Here is a 21,807-nt window from a genome sequence, read left to right on the forward strand (position 1 = left end):
GAAAGGAGGAGGGGACTCACAGAATAATAATGTTTGTATGTATTCCGTCGATTAAAGGTTGGCAACGCATCGGCAATTGTGGATGTCTATGGACAGCAGTAGCTATTTCGCCGAAACCAGGTACACGCTTGCTCGTTTGCCACCAAAAAAATTTGTATGTATAGCCTATTAGTTATTGTATAGAGAATGTAGTTTCTTTGGCATCTTCTCAATCACTCATATTGTTGTCAAAGTGGAACTACTATGATTTATATCTGACAGAAAATTCGTAGTAGTACGTAAGTTGTACTAATTGCGATCGAATGCAAAACTGTAACAATTTTTCAAGCATTCCCTACGTTTGAAAAATTGTAACGGGTTTAGACCTAACCCCTGCCATTTTAAACATGACATTTCTGTAGCCGCGGGCCATTGCGGGCGTTTTTACCCTAAAACAATGATTCTCAAAGTGGTCCTCATGGATCTTATCATCCAAAAAAGACAGGGCGGTACAATGTCGGGAAATCATGTGAATGATTACAAATTGAACAGAAGAAAAGAAGTAATATATTGAAATTATCTTTATATAATTAGCTAGCTGACGCCCGCAACATTGTAAGAAAAAAACTTAATTACGTAAGTAGCCTATATGTTCTTCCATACTATGTTCTACATCTATACCTAATTACAGAAAGATCCATGTAGCCGTTCTGAAGATACCTTTGTAACAAACATTTGCATTTATAATATTACTAAAACTAGGGTTTGACCAATACGGTGGAAACACTGGCAATTTTATTCCACTTGTTCAGAAGGAAAATAGTTTGAGAATCAGTGTTCGAACGCATTATAAAACGTCCAGTCTCGACTGCTAACCGATGCAATATATCAAGAGGGCCCCAAATCTCCCCCAAAGGCAAGGTCAACAAAAAGTCCCAACATCCCTCTCTAATCAGTGCACCGCATCCGACGCTTGTTGACGCATAACCTAAACCAACGGTGGCATTCTATTGCGCCATTGTTTGGTTTTCATTACGACATGTGCGCGGGAGGTCGTCGCATTAAAATTGTATTGTTGCAGATATTAAATCCAGTATAACAGATGTGGGCGGAGAGAAAAATCTCTAACGCGAATCGTATTAGCTTCCGATATTTGTACAAGACGACCCGCTGTACGGAATTAATTTTATTTAGATTAACTATAGCTCTTGATATGGTAAAGTAAATTGCTTTTCGATATGTTTGATTTGTTAAAGGAAAAAACAGCATTTGTAGGAAATAGCAGTTAAATTTTAAGGAAGCCTTTTTTCCCTTCCCACCCTTTTCGTATGGATGGAAAAGGGAAGTGAATTCGACATAGGAGGAGACGCATAGGAAGGGGAAACAATCTCTTTCTGTGCATCATCTCCTCCGTCGATGGAAGATTAGTACCGCATCTGTGATTGTGGATGTCTATTGGCAGCGGTCGCTTTGCTATATCGGCGAATCTACGTGGCTGCTTGCTCTTTTGCCATGTAATAAAAAATACTTATTTTCGAATCAATCATCATAAATAATAATTTTCGACTTTTAGCGCCATCTGTTGTGTAAAAGATAAAACTAAAACAAAGCCAGTGCTCATAATTCGATCGAATTCCATTGTAATACAGCTTCATTCAATCTAGTTAAATAAATCCAACAATTGAAAGGGTTTTACGGCTTTTGCACAAATACCAGTGAATCCTATGGCTTATTTTAGTATTAAATGATAGGCTTTTGTTTCTATTAATGTCAGCTAGCAAAACTAGTACTGAACAATTCTAATTAATAAAGTCGTCCTAACAATTCCAATTCGAATTCATTACATACATAGTTGAATTCTGTAAAAGATAAAAGATAAATTGAAGGAAAAAAAGGAAAGATACCAAAGAAATGTTTACCGAAACAAGAGCGAAACGTTACAGCCATAAGCCGTGATACGTCGTAAACGAAAAAAGCCGTGGGAGAAATCTTCGTAATACTTTAGCCGTTTATACGGCTCTTGCGGGATAAGGGTTGCCACTTCTCAGGAGTTACATTATGTTGTGTGATTTGATGTTCGCCGAATTTTCACGGCCGTTCTGTTTTATAGTTAGGTTACATTTGAATTTACAACCCTAGATCGTTGTACGTATATTTCATCCTTTTTTATGCATGAATAAACTTGAAACTTATTTTGCGTAAATATTTAAAATAGTATATGTTATATTTACTACTTTTAGACAATTGTTAGTTAGAATCACTTGGCGCGAATGACGTGCTTTCGTTACAAAGTCCAGTGAAACAATGAATAGTGAGGGGACACAAACGTCGACATTTTAGTAAGGCTAGTGTTGGGTTAATATAAAACTTATAGCGGGACTTATAAAAGCAGTTATTTAAAGTTACACTATGTCACCCGGGGATAGTGTACCGTTTTAACAGTGAAATAATTTTTCGAAGACTATTCCTCTTTATAATCTAACTAATATTATAATATAAATGCGAGTGATGTATGTTTGTTAGAAGATATATGCAAAACGACTCAACGGATCTCGATGAAATTCGGCATAGATGTAGAACATAGTCTGGAAAAACATAGGCGACTTCCACCCGAACAGAGTCGCTGGCGGCAGCTAGTATTGTTATAGATTAAACAATTCAAACTCTTCGTAACCGGCTAAGGTTAAGTAGAGTTCGAAATGCAATTATGAATTTTGGAAGTTTGTAATACTTCTGAAGAATAATGATCCGTAAAATATATCCGAAACCATGATGAAAAATATAGAATAATCCTACAAATGTAAGATAACATATCTATTAGCAATGAAAAGTATATAAACACCATTTATGAGGGTAAATAAAACGTTAAACGACAAAAGATAGACCAAGGACTAAACACTGCAATCACCTCGACTATTATCTTAATAGAATTGCCCGCATTTACACATAGAGCTTCATTAAATTCAATATAAGTAGGAAAAGATGGAAAGAAATTACTTTATACGTTGATTTCGTTCGGACGTTGCAATTAGGGCATTAGGTCAACGCATTTCAAATATTTTTTCAAATGTAGACCTCTACTATAAAAACATATCTATGACCTATATTTTAAAATGATAAATTGACGATGAAATTTGGCACAGATGTAGAACACAGTGTAGAAGAATAAATAGGTTACTTATTAAGTTTTTTTTAAACCCGTGCAGACGGAGTTGCAGGCAACAACTATACTTATAAATTTCTAAATATAATATCAAAGAATTTTATCGGTAGAAAATAACAATTCAATTTTCTTTTGGTTTTTATGGTGACATGTGGTAAAAACTTTCTATTTTAAAAGTAAACAGAATTAGGGCATTAGGTACGCCCCCGTGCCGCCATCTAGCGTGACCGAACAGATGTACTCCCCTACAATAAAAACCTGAAACACCCACGCGTTTTTATAAAAGCGTTGTAAATTTTTAATTGCAACAAATTTAAATGTACGGCAACCACAATATTTATTATAAATAGTTTTATAGCTTAGAAACCTAACCTTATTATCAAGAATGAATTTAAATCTACGATATAAGAAGAAATTATTAATATTAGGAATTAAGTTTAATTATGGTATTTGTGGTACGAAAGTAAAATAAAAAAAAACAACTCATCAAGACGATTATAACAAGCGCTCAAGTGTCAAGTTCCTGTAACCACCTTCTAGCTTCATCATCAGTCCAGCACCATATCATCATAATATTGTATTGTCATGCTATTTGCACGTGTATATAAATTTCAACTCGACCAGTAACCGGAAAGTGGATTAAATTTAATTTGCAAAATTTGATAGCAAAATTGTTTCTATCGCCTATAAAATAGCTTAAAAATAATTTTGCTTCAAAATTATTATTCAACTAGTATCCATTCGTGGAAAATCAATAGACTCAAGAAGTCAAGGTATTCATTAAAGGACTCGACTCAGCAATGAAATTCCATAGACAAGAAACTTGCAACTAAAGGCACGTATCCATTGGCCCGCAAAAGACGCACCGCACGCTCGGCCCGCAACGGATTAAACAAATTTAGGATTTCATAAATGCCGGCTATCGATGCGGGTGACGCGCATAATTAAAAAAAAAGGACGCAGCTCTATGTAAAATTATACAAAGCAAACTACAAAACGATTAAAATATAACATCCAAATGATACGGACCATAGCGACCGTAGACTTGTAAAGATCATTAAGTCCCGTAACTTTCGCACATGACCACAGGTTCTTGTAATTAAAAAAAAGAAATAAGGATTATTGTATTGTAAAAAACATTATTGTCATTTAGCATAATTAATATGTGCAAAGAGTAAAAAACTAAAATCCGTTGCGTGTCATCGCAGTGCATCCTATGTGGGCTAATGGACACGTACCTTAACCCATCCCCCGTTTCCTTACAAAGGACATTCACAGAACACAGTCTTATATTAATTTGTAGACAGGTTAAAGTGTCCACGGTAATTTAACATCTGTTAAGATTCACACGTTGAAATAATACCTTACTGTGAATTTTAAATCACGTGACACTTGTGTACGAACATTATACCTATCTCTGTTTTGTACAATGAAAATGAAAGAGACGGCAGTATTATACAAGTGGAGATTCACCGTTATACAACGAATCGTTGCACAGAATAAAGGACTTCACACACTTGACTATTGTACATGATGATTTATTTTTAATTATACGATGAAAGGAATAGAAAATTTCGTAGAAATTTTTATTAAAATATAGAACTTATTTTGTTAAGTTCTTCATAACGTTACTACAAAATTATGCTATTAGTTTCACAGTCAGACATTTTGTACTTATTTGCCGTCGCCCGCGACTCCATCCGCGCGGAATTAAAAACAAACTTAATAAGTAGCCTATGTGTTCTTCCAAACTATATTCTACATCTATGCCCAATTTTAGCGAGATCCAGCCAGCTGTTCCGAAGATATCTTCAAACAAACATCCATCTAAACATTCGCATTTAGATGATTTTCTAATAATTCCAGTTCAGTCCAATTGGATTTATACAAATAATTAAGTTTAGAAGAATAATAAAGTATAATTTATAAAATACTAGCAATTACCTATAACTTCGTTCGCGTTGAAATTTTACTACAATAAAATCTAAAAATAAACATATTCTATTATACTTACCCAGTAGTTTGTCTATAGTGAAAGAATTCTTCAAATCGGTTCAGTAGTTTCAGAGCTTATTTAATGCAAAAAAATAAAAAAAGCTCCTATTACTATAGGCAAGTTGATATAAAATTTAAATCTAAAATTTTTCATAAAGTTTAAAAAATAAAAATACGCATTTTAAAATCTTTCACGACTACAATATATTTATTCGGATTGTACCAGTTGCGCCCTCTGTATAGTCGGGTCTCAACTATTGTGCGGTTTTTTGTGAAAATATTTGCCTTTATTTTTATCTTCGCTTTTCTGGCATTCTATTGTGCTTTATATCGAATACTGCTTTTCAGATTTCTATCGCTAAATATTTAAAATTATACCTTACTACAGAGCGTTGGTGGATCAGTGGTTAAGGTCCTCGGTTCGAATCCCGCCATGTACCAATGTATTTTTCGATTTCTAATTTACATGTTTACATAAATCCGACGTTCTTACGGTGAAGGAAAACATCGTGATACAATCTGCACAACATATATGAGAAGAAATTCAAAGACATGTGTGAAGTCATCCAGCCAGCAATAGGTTAACGTGATTGACTATGGCCTATTCACCCTTACTTAGGGTAGGCTTCGGGCCCCCCGGTGGCGACGTATAGTGAGCTGATGATACTACACTAGCTATCGTCTGTAACTCTGAATGACTGGAATTTAAAAAAGAAACCTAATTAATAGCCTTTGTGTTCTACATTGATGCTAAATTTCATCGAGGTCCATTGAGCAGTTTTGGAGATACCTTCTAAAATACATCCATCTAAACATTTATAATATTAGTAAGAAGATGTCATAATTTATGAAGAATGCTTTAATAACAAAAAATATATATCATGAAGTTTAATAAAAAAAAGAAACATAAGTTAAATATTTAAAAAAAAACATTCCGTAGAAATATTTATACAACAGACGAAATATTCATAAATATTCAATGATGCAATTAAGTCGAAACGAAAGTTGGTATTTACGTATTAATATTGGAAATTCCTCAAATTATAATGAAGGAAAACGTTAATATTCTATTAAAAGGACGATATCATTAACTATATCAACAAGATTTGTCATTAGATATTTGAAATATTAAATCTGCGCATTATTAATGATTTGAAAATCTATTAGACTTGCGTCAATCAGGATAAAGATCGCACACACAACTATGAAAGCGATATTGCAGCAAAACGGAGTTAAATATGAAACTACTAACTGTCGCCTGCGACACCGTCCGCGCGGAATTAAAAAAAAACCATTATAAACAGCCTGTGTGTTCTTCAAGACTATGTTCTACATGTGTACCAAATTTCATCGAAATCCGTTCAGCCGTTCCGGAGATATCTTCAAACAAATATCCATCTAAACATTCGCATTTATAATATTAGTATGATGTCCCAGCAAAGTTTCACAAAGCTTAGCGACTTGGAAATTCCAATAGATTTCTGCGTATTTATTAGCTACTCCAATTTTACAATATTTAAAAAAAAAGTGAAATTTCGTAATAACCAAGTATTAAATTAGTATGTTTAATTTCGACGTTGAACGAAACAAGGTGTAATAAAATGAACCATGCAAAAAATCAAATATCTAACAAAAGCGTTTTGTTTATAGCTCATGCTTATTTCTTTGTGTTCATCGCTTTCGTATGTTCGTGTGATCGAGGCGATAGTATGACGAGTAGAACGATTTGTTTCCGTCGAAACGCCGCGACTAACAATAGCCGGTTGTCACCGCAACCAATTATCCGGTAACAATCACCAATTAAATTGAACTCATTCGAAATTGGATTCCGTCGACAATCGAAGACGGGATAGTCTATTGTCTTTTATTAATTTATCCGACTTTGATTTTAGCTTGACCGAGTAGTTTGACCAGGGGGGCTAGACAAAGTACGTTTCCATAACGATATTCAAAAATGTATAGAACTGACAATTCGTTTCGATAAGTCACGTGAATGATTTTTGAAGTTCGTAATGGAATCTCATCATAGCGAATGCACATTGTCTAGCTCTCCATTTAGCGGCTAATATTATTAGTTTTCTATAGAAGTTGGTTTTTAAGATAAAAACTCTCTAAACGCTGTATGAAACCCTATGACACCTCGTTGATGTGTACGATTATTGAATGACATTTTAAAAGCGAAAATAGGTTCAGGCAATAAGGTTCTAGTAGGTCACAACTTGCGTACTTAAGCGAATTACTCAATCAGACAAAAAAGGTTAAGTTCAGCAAAAAGTTTTGTCTTTACTCAATTTAAAAAACAAATTACATACTAATTTGGTTGTTTTACAATATTTCATTTTTATCAACAAAATAAATTACAAACTTCTTGTTTTTTGGAAACAAATGCAAGAAAAAAAAAACATTATATTGTTCATTCAATTTGTATACGAAATGTTGTCAAGAAAACATTTCCATCAGTAAAACCAACTTTATTTCGTACATAAAGGCAGCGACACACGCTAGTGTATTCCAGCTTGACTATGGGATACAAAACGGCCAATTGAATTCGATTTTATTATAGAAAAAAAAGGTTCCTTTCGGAATAACGGACGCTCGGCTATCGGATAGTGTTGATTCAGACGCATAAACTTGTATTGTCGTCCTAGTATACATTATTATGTAAATTCGAACCGACAAATCAATACGCCAAACAAACTGTGAACTTTGGTTAACATATTATTTTTATCACTGTAACCAGATATAAAGATTCTAAATATTTAATTTACTCAAATAATATCCCGATCGACTCAAAAGGATACATCCTGTAACATAAAATCAATTTTAACATTAACAAAATTTTAGGCATAGATGCAGAGCAGAAGAACACATAGACTATTAATTAAGATTTTATAATTCCGCACGGACGGAGTCACTGGCGACTTCTAGTTAAAAATACAAGATAAACTTTCAAATGAATAGTAAAAACATAAATTGAATTAAAATAAATCAAATTATATTGAGCGAGGTCGCTAGTTAGTGTAGTCGTAGACAGTGCTATGTTTATCTTGGGGCGCATCGTTTGCACATTCCCCAAACACGAAGTCTGAAAGATCGAAGTACAAAGTTTATTTTATACTTGACCTAGTTGCGATCTCTAAACATTTGTAGGGCAGTGTCAATGTTTGATATTCTACATCTGGATTAGTTTATAGAAACACCATTTGTGCTACAAAAACACTTTCTAGTATTGAAAATACAAACAAAATCCATTTTCGCTTGCGTTGTTTTAGAAAGCAAAGCTAAAATGGAAAACAAAGTCATTTAGTTCTCTTCTTTCCGACTATTTGGGTCAGCAAATACAGATATGTCTCACTGGCAAATTGATAAAGCCGCCTGTTTGTAATTTGCCTAGACACATTGTAAAGATTAAAGTGAATTCATTCGATATTAAATTTGTAATCTTCTTTTTATAATAAGCTTGAAATAGTTTCAAAAGTTTTACGCAGCCAATATTTTACTATCGAAATTTAATTAGATAATTAAGCTATTTTGAATATTTTCGATACAAAATCATCAATTACGCATGTTTCCTAAATAACATGGAAGCTGCCAAGCGTAGTATTGGATTCCAGCAAGTGTAACTAAGTTCGCAACAAATTAAATTTTCTCTTTGGCAGTTCAGATTTATTGTTGTTGAAATCAACGTTAAAACTTTTTCGTTGTATCGAATTCCGTTTGATGTAAGCTAACGCCTTTTTTTTTGCGTTCAAATATTTTTACAACTTGATGAAATTGTCGCAGAATAATTCTTAAATTCTTTGAAGATGTAATAACCTTTTATATTATTCGTTTGACTAGCATAGTTACAGTCTAGACATGATGACTGTAACTTTGATCTGTGAATTCATTGCAAAGCGAAGACGAATTTATAAAATTAATTTTCACATTTTCCTAAACTTTTATTCCAACACGAATACAACCAAATTTATTGTCGACAAATCAGTATTAAATCTTTGTTACATTATAAACTAGCAGTCACCCGCAACTCCGTCTGCGCGTAATTAAAAACATACATAGTTAGTAGCCTATGTGTTCTTACAGACTATGTGTATGCCAAATTTCATCGAGATCCATGCAGCCGTTCTAAAGATACCTTCAAACATCCATCCGTACATCTAAACATTCGCATTTATAATATTAGTAAGAAGATGTGTAAGTTTGAATGTTTGTCGGAAGGTATCTCGAGAACGGCTCAACGGATCTCGATGAAAGTCTTAAATGTGGAACTAAACTTAGTTATGAAGAACACATATTCTTCTAATTAAGTTTTTATAAATCTGCGCAGACGGAGTTGCGGGGAAAAGCACTATTAAATAATTATTTTTTTAAATACATTGTAAAGTTCTAAACCATTTAAATTTTCTTGGATTTGTGTATCAAAATATGTTCAACCTCGGACGTTTAATTTACTATTTGTACTATAATTTTAGAAACAGATCAAGGTTATATAATCTGTTTCTTTAATATAAATAAAATTGGAACACTTTCGGTTTAAAGCCTCAATAAACTTTTCACGTCGCACGTAACATCTGGAAACGATAACACTATACGACTTATTTATTAGAGTTAAAAATGTTCTTAAATAAAAAAACAAGATTTTTTTATTGTTTTTAATATAAAAATCAGGGAAAATTAAAAAAAAAAGATTATTGTACTTAGGACACCTTTAGGACACAACCTTCATATATCTGCGAAGAAATTCAATATGTGTGAAGTCAACCCGCACTGAGGCACCATAGCTGACTGTGACCTAGTCACCCCTAACTTAGTGTAGGCTCCGAGCCCCTCAGTGGGGAAGTATAGTGAGCTGATAATGCCGACTTATAAGATTTATTTCATTTATTAGTAAAATGTATTAATTTTAATAAAAGACAAGAATGAGACATAAAACAAAAACAAATGTTATAATATTTCTGAAACACGTACTTTCATTTAAATGTTTTCCTTCCCTGTACACGTAGTTAATGGTTTGTAAAAATGTTTATTACCAATTTCGTTGGCGCTTAAAATTTTAATAGTCCATTTCAATGCTTTAAAGTACAACTCATTCGTTTATAGTTAAACTCAGAAGTAATAACTTTAAAATGCTTAAAACTCTGCATAAAATCACTAAAAGTTGTCGGCCTAATTTTAATCCTCTTTCCTTTTCGACGCTTTTATTATAAGGTAAGGAAGTGGATTTGACGGAGGAATGGACGCCGGTAGTTGAAATATACCGTTTCTGAGTCGTCCTCCGGCGATTAAAGGTAAGCTACGCATATGCAATTGCGAATGTCTATGGCGTCACTTCGCAAATTCGGCAAATTAAAACGCATTCGGGAATTTAAGTTATACAGTTTCTACGTCAGTAAAAACGCAGTTACAAATGCGGATATAGTTTAAGTAAAGAGAAATATTCACATTAAATAATTATCAATGCAAGTCGGAATAAATTACGATAATCTGAGAAAAAATAACACAAACAATCAAACAATAGAATATCGTCATGGACCAAACATCATGAGGAATGTATATGTAAATTTGAAACACTGTGATTACTTTTACGAGCATTAAGAAAATGCTATTAACAAACCAAAGCTAATCATTGATAACGTGAACGTTGGAGAGAGTAGACGTATGTATAATGTTTCCAAGAATTGTACACTTAATAGTAATATTAATGTTAATAAAACTAGTAATTAATATTGGTGAGAAAGCTTTTAAAGCATGTAAAGATTACGGACAGACGATGCTTGAATGCCACAATGTGTTATTCCCAACTTCAAGGGTCAGAGTACCAATTGACTTACTTTTATACCCACATATGGTATTAATAGGTTTTTCAAAGAACGAAGAAGATCAACCGGCTTGGAAATGTGGTGGCAGCTTAATAAGTGAAGACTGGGTGCTAACAGCAGCTCATTGTATAGAAGACCCAATGTACGGTACTCCAAGTGTATTAAGAATAGGTACAGCAACGTTTGAATTTGACGAAGTAGACGAGTTAGCACAAGAGAGAAATATATCAGAAATTATTCCACATCCCAAATACAAGCCACCGTCGAAATATCATGACATTGCATTGATGAAAAGTAAACCTGCTTTCATACTTAATCGTGATATAAAAATTGCTTGCTTACATTTAAACGATAATATTCCAACAGCGAATCTAACAGCCATTGGATTTGGAACTACCGTATCTGGGATAGCAACTGGAAGTCAGACATTGATGAAAGTTGACGTTGATATAATTAATAACACGGTATGTAACAAATCAATGAGATATTTGATAAGAAGAAAGATATTAGCTCGTGGGATAACTGAAGAACAACTTTGTGCAGGTGATTATGAAAATGGGGGAAGAGATACATGTCAGGGTGATTCTGGAGGTCCATTACAGATTATGATTGATAGAGTTGATTGCATTAAATCTTTTCCTTTACATACTGTAGTGGGTGTTACATCTTTCGGCAGGGATTGCGGGAGAAGAATGGCACCAGGTGTTTATACCAGAGTTTCAAGATACATAGACTGGATTGAAAGTATAGTGTGGCCAACATAAAATGCTATTTTTTGTAATGACTTTATTCAGGTGTGAATTGGAGTGCTTTAATAGTAAATATTGTTTTCAAGTAAAATAGTTTGAACAATTTTAAAAGTTTCCTTATGATGAGAATTATAGTAAGTTTCATACGATTTAATAGAATTAGGATTAGAAACCTTTAACTTCTGGATATAGTGAAAGTTGAAGGAAAAAATCATTAACACAAGTAACATGGAAAAATAAAGAAAAACAATCACAAACCTCAACATTTTTGGTACATGCTTTAGTTAGAGTTATCTACATTTTTCTCGCTGCGATTTTTCCGCAAAAAATTTTACAAACACATAATTTTACTCACCCTTTACAGCGAACATCGCATTTAACTTATAAAATATGCAGAGGTAAAAGCAAAACACCGTACCTGAAACAAAAGGCAAGGATACATGAGTACACAGTAAATTGTCAGTCGGAAAATATTACCAACATATACAGTATGTTTTTAAATCCTCAAATTATATTACGCTTTTTTATTCTGTTGCATCGTTTGAAAAGGTTAGAAAAATATTACATGAATATTGCTAGAAATCATCAAGCTTTGTTTCAATTGGGTGGTAAGTAGCAAAGAAAATTTAATCCGAAAAATGTTTATAACCAACCATCAATATAGCATCAAACTATATTGCTGTCTCAGTTTTCGCAATGGGAATGAGAGAGTTAGCAATATGTTTCAAACTGGTATTTTGTAAATTGGAAATCCATAGTGATAGTGTCTCTTTGTCAAGAGTATAGAAATAAATTAGAAGCATCTTTGAGACTTTTCATAAATATATAAGAGATTTATATATAAGATTTATATAATGTTAATTAAATAAATTTCCCAAAATGCAGTGTTTTTTATCTTAAAAAATATCCATTAAAAATAAATAAGAATTATAAAGAAACATTTCAAAAAGGTACCCAGTTATTCATTGAAAACTGAATCTTTTATTTTAAACAGAAATAAATGCTCATCGAATAAATATTCCAAGGATTAGTTTATACTTTTTAATGGTTTACTGAAAACATTTTTAGGTCTTAAATAAGTTCATTTATTTATCTTTAACCAGTTAGGAGAATTTAAACAAATAATAAAATAGCATTAAATACTTTTAACCCTTTAAAAATTCAATTTACATCATTCAATTTTAAACAAGATTGGAATTTTAACAGTGGCAGAGGCCGCTTTAACATCTTCGCACGAATCGGCCCGGCTCGCCCGGTGAAATATCATGACCACACAGAAGACAGTGAAGTGGAAGCAATTCCGCGTTTCGTCTGATGAGTGTGCGTCCCGGAGGCCTAATTTAGTCCTCTTTCCCTTCCCACACTTTTTCTTAGAAGGAAAGGATGGGAAGTGGAAGTGGACTTTCCGGATGAGAGGATGCATGGGAAGGGAAAATATTTTCTTTCTGTGCATCCTCTCCTCCGTCGATTAAAGGTAGGCAACACATATGCGATTGCGTATGTCTATGGGCAACGGTCACTTCGTCTCGGTCGTCGGTTCGTTTCGGTCACTAACTTTCGTCATAAATTATAAAAAAAGCACAGACATATTTTATCATTTAAAAGAAAATCTGACCAAAAATTTCTAATTTCAAATAACTTAAGAAAAAATAATTAAAACGTCTTATGGACGAATCTTAATCTAAGTTTGTCAGTAAACATGATTATAAGTTAAAAAAAAGAAGTAAATTAATTTGCATAATACACAGGGATCGGGCAATTGAAGTTTGGATTAACTTTAAAAGTCGTCTTATTACACAAAAACACAATTTACAACTTACACGCAGAATTGTGTAATGTCCATTTAAACTTTCGCAGACAAACTTTCCGCGAGACGAATTATTTGGTTTAAATCGATATGTGTTCACACTGAGAGACTCGATCGTTTCAATCGAACAATAAACATGTTTTGATGTTATATGATAATTTAAACTAAAAAAAATGACAGTAAACTTCAGTCTTTGTAGCTAAAAATAGATTCTACTTCGTAATATTAATTATATGTAGGGTAGCATCATTTTAAAAGTCACTTTTGCCTTTACCAATTTGAATACACGATCTTGACAGTTACACTACGATGTTACTATTATACATATCAGAGTAATTTTACGTTTAAAATATAACATAAACTAATTTATATAAAGGTTTATTACTAGAACGTGACAACCAAGTCTGTACGAGCACGCATCTCAACTCGGCTAATAACCCACCCGGGGTTCGGAGACATTTTTGAGGCAATTTTTTTGTAATTGCCAATCTGCCTCGAGCGATATCTTCTGAGTTATCGAGATTTTAAATGAAGCGCTTGTGAATTTAGAGAATTCAATTATTTTCATACGACGCCCGAAGCGTTATAGCAAACTGGGAATCGCGATTCAATTAAAGAAAAACATATGAAAAAATAACCTTTTTACTAAGCCCTATTTTATCTAACCCCAAAGTCGGTAGAAATATTTATAACATTATGCTTATTAATTTATACAACAAACCTACTACAGGCTATATCAGTAATTTAGATTGTATTTGCACTGCCATAAATCCGAACAATAATAAAGACGACTAAATATGTAAGGATGGAAGAGCGTTAGGATTAAGATGAATTTTGGAATATTATGTTATATAATAAAAAGATAAAATGAAAATAATAAATAGAATTATTAGAAATAAGGAGAAAAGCACGCACTGTTACAAGAATATATTTACAACTGATACTTATAAATATAGAGAAAAAGGAAGAAAAAACATATAAAGTTCTTTATTAAAAAATATAATAATTATGAATAAAAACGTGTAAAAAGTTCCGTATCTGTCGGCAACAAATAACCTATTGTTTTCTCAGTCCTTTTCAAAGATACTAAGCGAGATAATTGTATATTTTATAATTATTTTCAGTAGTGAAAACCTACGCTTATAAATCTATAACTCTATAACTATTTCCCTGTCCTTTTGCCCTTTATCCTACGAAGACACAGTATGTACTACTCCTCCATATATCTCTATCATCCGTCATATCTGAATTCATTATCACGCATATTGTTGCAGACAAACCATCCATACTTTCTTCAATCTTCCTTTACCTTTCCAGCCATGATTTCATTCGGTCATGAAGTGGTAAAACTCAAATCTTGAATGGTAAAAATTCTTCATTATTTACTTTGTAACATGGAATAATTTAGCGGGTTTCTCGCGAGGATGCCTTAGAGACGGCTCGGATTTTTCAGCGAAGCCGCGGGCTTGCGGTTAGCGAATTCCTTTGCAAAGTTTTTTGTGTACAATAAGCCTTTTCAAGGGGTAATTTATTTCGAACCAAATTTTATAAAATAAAAAGATTCATTATTAAAATAAATATAATTTTTGCTTTAGTTGTTAAATACAATGAGAATACAGAAGACATATAAATCTATTTATAACATTGTTGTTTTAAAATATTACATTTTTTCTTAATAAAAAAGCAAACAAACTCCTAATTTTACGTGAAGGAATATAAAGAGGAGAAAGTATAAAGAAGAGCCTTTAAAGAATCACTCCGCATACAAAAAAAGTCAAAAAAATACTAAAATTCTTTATTAGTATTTTACAGTTTAATAGATGAAAAATCGTAAAATGATGTCATTTTATCATTCATAAAATACTATCATAAAATTATTGTAAAATTCAACCATAAAAATAAAGTAATAATAAAATCGTAGAATGTCAGGTGTTTCAAGTTACAATCAATAAAAAAGTTTTGACGATGACATGCTTTTTGAAGAATCATAAGACCAAATAATTTTCAAGATTAAAAAAAAACATGTTGAGAAAAAAATACTATAAAAATAAGACGGCGATATAAAAAGATGGCTCATTTATTCCATGTATTTTGCAATATCCTAATATTATATTAGGTGCGCAACTAAGTTCTCGCTTTTTTTTCGATAAAAATATAACTTTATTATTAAAAAATGGTTACAAATGAATCATTCAAAGTATTGCCCATCGCTAGACACAGCCTTTTCCCATCTTTCTGGTAGAGCTCGAATACCTTGACGCCAGAAGTGTTCGTCTTTTGAGGCTATCCACGAATCAAGCCATTTTTTGATGATTTCATATGAGTGGAACTGTTGATCAGCCAGGCCATGACCCATCGAACGGAACAAGTAAAAAAATATAATATTAATACCTAATCTATTACACAAATATGAATATATTTAATAAGCGTAGTCTAATATTGTACAAACATTGCCTGCAGCTAAATAATGAGGAAAAAACATCAACGGAAAATTGGCATATGTCGATCATTACTTTCCGAACAACGGAATGTACAAAGATTTTTTTTATTATAATAGTCAAATACGTCATTAAAGAAAAGAAAAACGAATAAACAATTATAAATTGGCAGCTATAGTAACTACGTAATAGATTTTATTGAGAAAATTTAATTTCTTTTAACCTCTCTACACTTCATACACAGTTAGCCTTGTCTTAGCATATTTGGTAAAGTCATAAAACATAAACATATCTGATAAATACGATTTTAAATAATTAAAACCCTTAGTACACAAAGCAACGTAAATCTTTAAAACTAAGACTACGTCCTTGCGACCCCAGTATCGAGTAGCGCTTTCTGTACATACGACGACGAATCGTCAACGCGAATTTTTTGCAGTCAGTACGGGCACAGCGACGACAGATAGAAACGAAAAAGCGTAAGTCTACCGACTAAAATCACCAAAGCGGTTGGATAAAATGCATTCGCTTCGAAAGCATTCCATAGCGAACTTTAGAAATGTATCTCACGCGTGACAATTACTTGACTTATCGTTATGGAATCGCTTTGGAGCGAATTCACTTTGTCTAACCCCTCCAGGTTTCGTAAATTTACATCGTCAGTAAGATGTGGCAAATTCTAAAAATAAAAAATCACAAATTTCCAAAATATATTAACGAAAATTTAAAATATCTACGAAACCTTTTAAACTGATAGAAAATTGTTTTAATTTTAATAGAATTTAATATAAAAGCACTTTAGCGCGGCGCACTATATTAATTCTATATAGTAAAACAATAAAATCGCATGAGAGCTTATAGTGATGTTAATGAAAATGCATCCGATGTTGCGTCGAGCTTTATTCTAACGATCGAAATGCAATCGAATCGACACAGGGCTGTACTGATTAAATATAAAACATAATGAAAAAAAAATGGTAAGATATAAAAAAAAAAAATTTACATTTTGTAAGCTAGCGCTTGACCACGATCCCACCTGGTGAAGTGGAGATTTGGTCGAAAGATGGTACGCGCTAGCTTAGTAAGTGCCTATTCACTCTACTAATTACGTTACTGTTCATATTAATACCAGAAAAAAACAAAGTACTTTTAGTATATTTGTTGACCCTTTTTTTAACCATCCAATTCGTTCTGACCATTGGTATCTTCCAAATTATTTCTACGTTATTTTATCAATAAACAAAAATGTAATCAGACTTAGAATACTATATTAAAAAAATTTAATGATTTTTTCAACGACTTAAATGTTGATTTTGGCAGCACTATTTTTATTACAAACTCAGAAAAGAATAGGAAAAAGAGAGAAAGATTTTATTTACAGATTTAAGGCAACCCTATTTTTTACTTTTAAAATACAATAAAGATGATAAAACATTCATCGATGTGTGTGACGATAATTTTTGGCAACCCTATTTAGGATTTGAAAACGCGTAATCCTAACAATAATAGGCCAATGTGATTGCGCGGATAACAGTCGGATTAATTTCGCCGATGAGGCTATTTTTAATACCGTAAAGCTTCTGTATAACTTGATCGTTTCCACAAACTCCGATTGTTATTTGTTGAAGGTACAATTTTTTTAAAGCGTCACTAGCCTAATGGTTAAGGAAACGGATTTCCGACCACGAGGTCGAGGGTTCGAATCCCGCCATCAGACTATTGTCGTTAGCCATATCCTAGCTCAAGCCTAGAGCTTAGTTGGAATGGTAAAAAAATATTAGTAAATTTACAAAAAAATCTGCTAATATTTAAAAAAAAATAGTACTTTGGTACATTTTTGGTACTAGGTAGAATTATATTCGCTAGGATAAAGCCGCCATTTTGATTCTCACTGTCGGACTATAATCGTCTTTACAGCATATTTTCAGGGTAGTCAGAGGACGCAAACGAAAAAAATTCCACTTTCCTTGTGCCCCTTCCTCTGTCGATTAAAGATAGACAAAATGTTTACGGGCAACGGTCATTTTGCTATTTTAGCAAATTCAAATAGCGGTTTGCTTGTTAAAAATCAATAATTGTTTATACTGAGGAATAAAATAAGTGGTATCTTATTTAATTATTTTAGTAAAAATAAAAATTCAATCTGTTTTAATATCGGTACGGTTTTTCAAATGTCTTCTCAAATGTTCTTCGAAAACATTGAATATTTACTTAAAACGTGAAAACTATTTGAATAGAAAGTGAACTTGCAGTTTCCTCGCGCAGTACATTTTATAACAGCAATACCAGAGTAATTTAACACATATAAGGTAAGTAACACACTAAGGTATATTACTTTTTATAATTATATTGATATCTAAGTTTGTTCGAGGACGGCGAGAGGGAAGAATTATTAATTGTTAATGTGCGTAGAAGATTTGATGGCAATCGGGCTGAGATAGCTCGTGATCAAACGGAGAGCCCAAGATAGAGCGCCCTGGCGGCGTACTGTGGACGCCCTCTGTCCCGACCCATGTCCCGACATAAGACTTTAACTCACGTCCGTCAAGTCATAGAAGATTTGATATTTCTAAATTCCACAATAGAGCCTTCTTCAGCACATATTTTTGATATTGTTTGTATTTTTTATATGAATAAACAAACATCAATAAAATTGACAAATAAACAATGGACTCTATTATACACTCACCCTAATCCTTCAATAAAAGCGGAGCGTTTAATAAAAGCGCAGAAACCTAACGGCCCTAAAGTGCAAATTGCGTTTCTACATACTGACATATATACTGAAATCAATATTTTTATAGTTCAACAAACTTAATTGACCCGGTGGGCATAAATAAAAAACACAGGGCCCTAGTGTAAAAGATTCCTCGAGATTTTAGTCGGAGTATCTTTAGTATGCCTTAAGTAGTAAGTAGGTTTTTTGAAAGAACTAATCGCGTTCTTACCGGGCCAGATAACTGTGTCGTGCTATAAAATGTTCGTACATAAAATACAAAGTTGCAATGGCGTTTAAGTATCGAAGAAATTCATATTTTTATAGTGAGAGGGCGCTTTGAGCGTCGCTGCATTCTTGCCCCTGAGCGGTTTATTTAAACGTTCCAACTTTGAAATGTTATTGAGTACTCAAAGGTTTATACGACGTTTAAATCGCACTAACACAATTTTATAGGGAATTATTTACACTGTGACTAATTCATTGCTTTTTTATCACTGTAAGAAACATAGCAAATCTTTGTTAAGTTACGGCGTCAAAGAGTAGTTCGAATACACACCATCTCTAAAAACCGCGTCCATCAGCGTCAAAATGCCAGTCAGCCAGTCCATTTATAAAGGTCAGTGACAATACAGCAATTAAAATTTATAAAACATTCGATTTTAAATACAAAAGCAAAGTACACTCTCGACCCTAATAAACTACCAACAAAAATATTTTATACATATCAACTAATTTATTCAAATACATAACATTGCATACTTTGAGGTGATATTCAAAGGCCACTCAAACAGCCAGAGGCGGAGAGGTTCGGAGGTTGCGAGGGTTTCACGGGCTAATGATTTCCCGTACCGGAAGTAGCGGCGCACGACTTTGATTCGGGACGATACCTTCCGGTGGGACAATTACGTCAATCAGCGCCTCTACACGGACCTTTGAAAGGTTTCACCGTACCGCTGGTATTCCGACACATGATCTAATAACGTATATCGAAAGAACTTTCTACTAAAAGTAGTACTTTTTATATTACCATTGGTACCTAACTTTAGGGGAATTCCTAACAAAACTTCAATTGTAGTTTCGTTAAACGTAAAGGGAATTCTTTTACATAAATACTAGGATGACTTAAAAGATTTTAAATTCTCTAAGTAGATTTGATGACCTTACCTTTATATTATTCTTTTCAGCCACGTCATTATTCATCATCAGCTCACTATACGTTCGCACTGAGGGCACGCATAGTCCAACCACGCTGGCTTGACTTCACATATATCTTTGAATTTGTCACAGAAATGCACAGGTTGCCTCACGATGTTTTCCTTCAACGTAAGAACAGAAACATTGGTACATGATGGGTTTCGAACCCAGGACCTAAATTACAAGTCAAGTTATTAACCCCTTTGCCACCGGCATAACTTTATTGTACACGAAATTAATAAATGTATAAAAAAACAATACGTAAACAACTGAATTCGAATTAATTATAATAATAAAATAATATATAAAACTCGTGTAAATTTCTGTTATGTGATTAAAAGTCAGTGAAGCGTGATCATGTATCTGCGACGCAACTGTAATTGCATTTATACGGTTCATTTATTTTACAATTCCATACCTTAACGAGCCAACCCGCCTCCGGCGAAAAGGACAATACACCAATTTAACATCAAACAAAACAAAATATTAATTTGCGTTTCTTTTAAATAAGGAAAATATTGGTTTTTACATCATACTTCTTTTGCAGCAGCAAATAAAATTATCCTATTGTTATTTTTAATACTACAACCCAATTTCATTTGATTTATATTTTTATTACCTAAATTGAAATTCATACATAAACGTTTACTAGTTGTCGCCCGCGACTCCGTCCTCGGAAAATTAAAAACAAACTTAATAAGTACCTTTCAGGCTAAGTTCTAGCGAGATCCGTTAAGCCGTTCTGGAGATACCTTCAAAACAAAAATCCATCCATCCATCTAAACATTCGCATTTATAATATTAGTAACATTAGTAAGGTTTTTTTTATAATTCATATATTCGACTACGATGTTTGTATAGGTTGTTGGAGTGCATAAGATTTAATAGGCTCGCTCGACCACACGTAAGAGAGGCATCAAGTGGAAGCAATACTGCATTTCATCTGATGTGACGCACACTCTTTCTGGAGGTGTAATAGATGCATCAGGAAAGTGAATTTGACAGTGGACGGGACACGTAGGAAGAGCAAATATTCTCCTCCTATGCCTTCCCCCCTCCGTCTATTAAAGGTAGACAATTTGCAATTGTGGATGTCTATACACCGCGGTCGCTTTGCCTTTTATGAAATTCTGGCCATCGCTTGCTCGTTTTCTACTTTATATAAAAGAAAAATATTGAGCCACTTACAAAAATATATCTTCTTGTATATTGTTTAATTATAAAAAGTTCAGTTAACATATTTAATTTACTGAAGTACGTTAAGCGCTGGCAAAAGTAGCCGTTTATTATTAAAAAATAAAATACCTTTAAAAAACAACACAAGCAATTTAGTTGGAACAAACAAACTCACGACGTCCGTTATGAAAAAGCTGACCGACTTTTAAAGCAAGCACAATTTGCAGAGCCCCGCATAGCACAACGTCAAAAAGTTAACTAAGTCTCTATGTTCACTATCGCACAAATAGAAACAGAAATAAATGTTTTAAACATTAACTTTAAGATATACCTCAAACTTAAAAAAAAAAAACTTTTATATAACAAGAAAATCATGGTCAAATTTTTACTAATGATACTGGCCAGAACCCACATTTATTCGTAGTCTCCCAGAACGACTTTAGCGACATTTTAGTCGTGCCTTAAACGCACAGTGTGCAGGAGCCTTAAGTAGACTAAGTACGCCGTTGCGCTGGGGCTTCAAATTGAATTTGGGTCCGACATGCGCTGCCTGATGAACGAGTCGACACTGTTTTTCGTTTGACTATAGAATAGGGAAAATAAGGATTCACTTTATTGAGACTTTTTTCTTTCGCAAGGCAAAGTGAGCTTTGATACTTTAAAATATTTTAAATTAGTTCTTCAGAGAAAAGAAATGACATCCAGTAATAATTAGAACGAACACAACTAATATACGCCACGAGACGTAATCGACTACTTTAACCGCGT

General features: G+C 33.1%; 2 protein-coding genes across 2 annotated transcripts in view; one reads left to right on the top strand and one right to left on the bottom strand.

Moving 5' to 3' along the window:
• The window catches only part of LOC106123138 (uncharacterized), a 209,065-nt gene that overhangs the window by 86,123 nt on the left and 101,135 nt on the right, over window positions 1-21,807 (bottom strand). The window lies entirely within an intron of this gene.
• LOC106123139 (serine protease snake) lies at window positions 10,246-11,756 on the top strand. The gene has a single exon (XM_013319310.1). It carries the CDS (start codon window positions 10,803-10,805, stop codon window positions 11,718-11,720), a length of 918 nt encoding a protein of 305 aa, XP_013174764.1. The 5' UTR covers window positions 10,246-10,802; the 3' UTR covers window positions 11,721-11,756.

Source organism: Papilio xuthus, unplaced genomic scaffold (genome assembly GCF_000836235.2).
Source record: "Papilio xuthus unplaced genomic scaffold, Pxut_1.1 DF826159.1, whole genome shotgun sequence".
NCBI lineage: Eukaryota > Metazoa > Arthropoda > Insecta > Lepidoptera > Papilionidae > Papilio > Papilio xuthus.

Bases quoted from the DNA above. Each gene is read 5' to 3' on its own strand.
- LOC106123139 (XM_013319310.1), top strand. From the start codon at position 10,803: ATGTTTCCAAGAATTGTACACTTAATAGTAATATTAATGTTAATAAAA.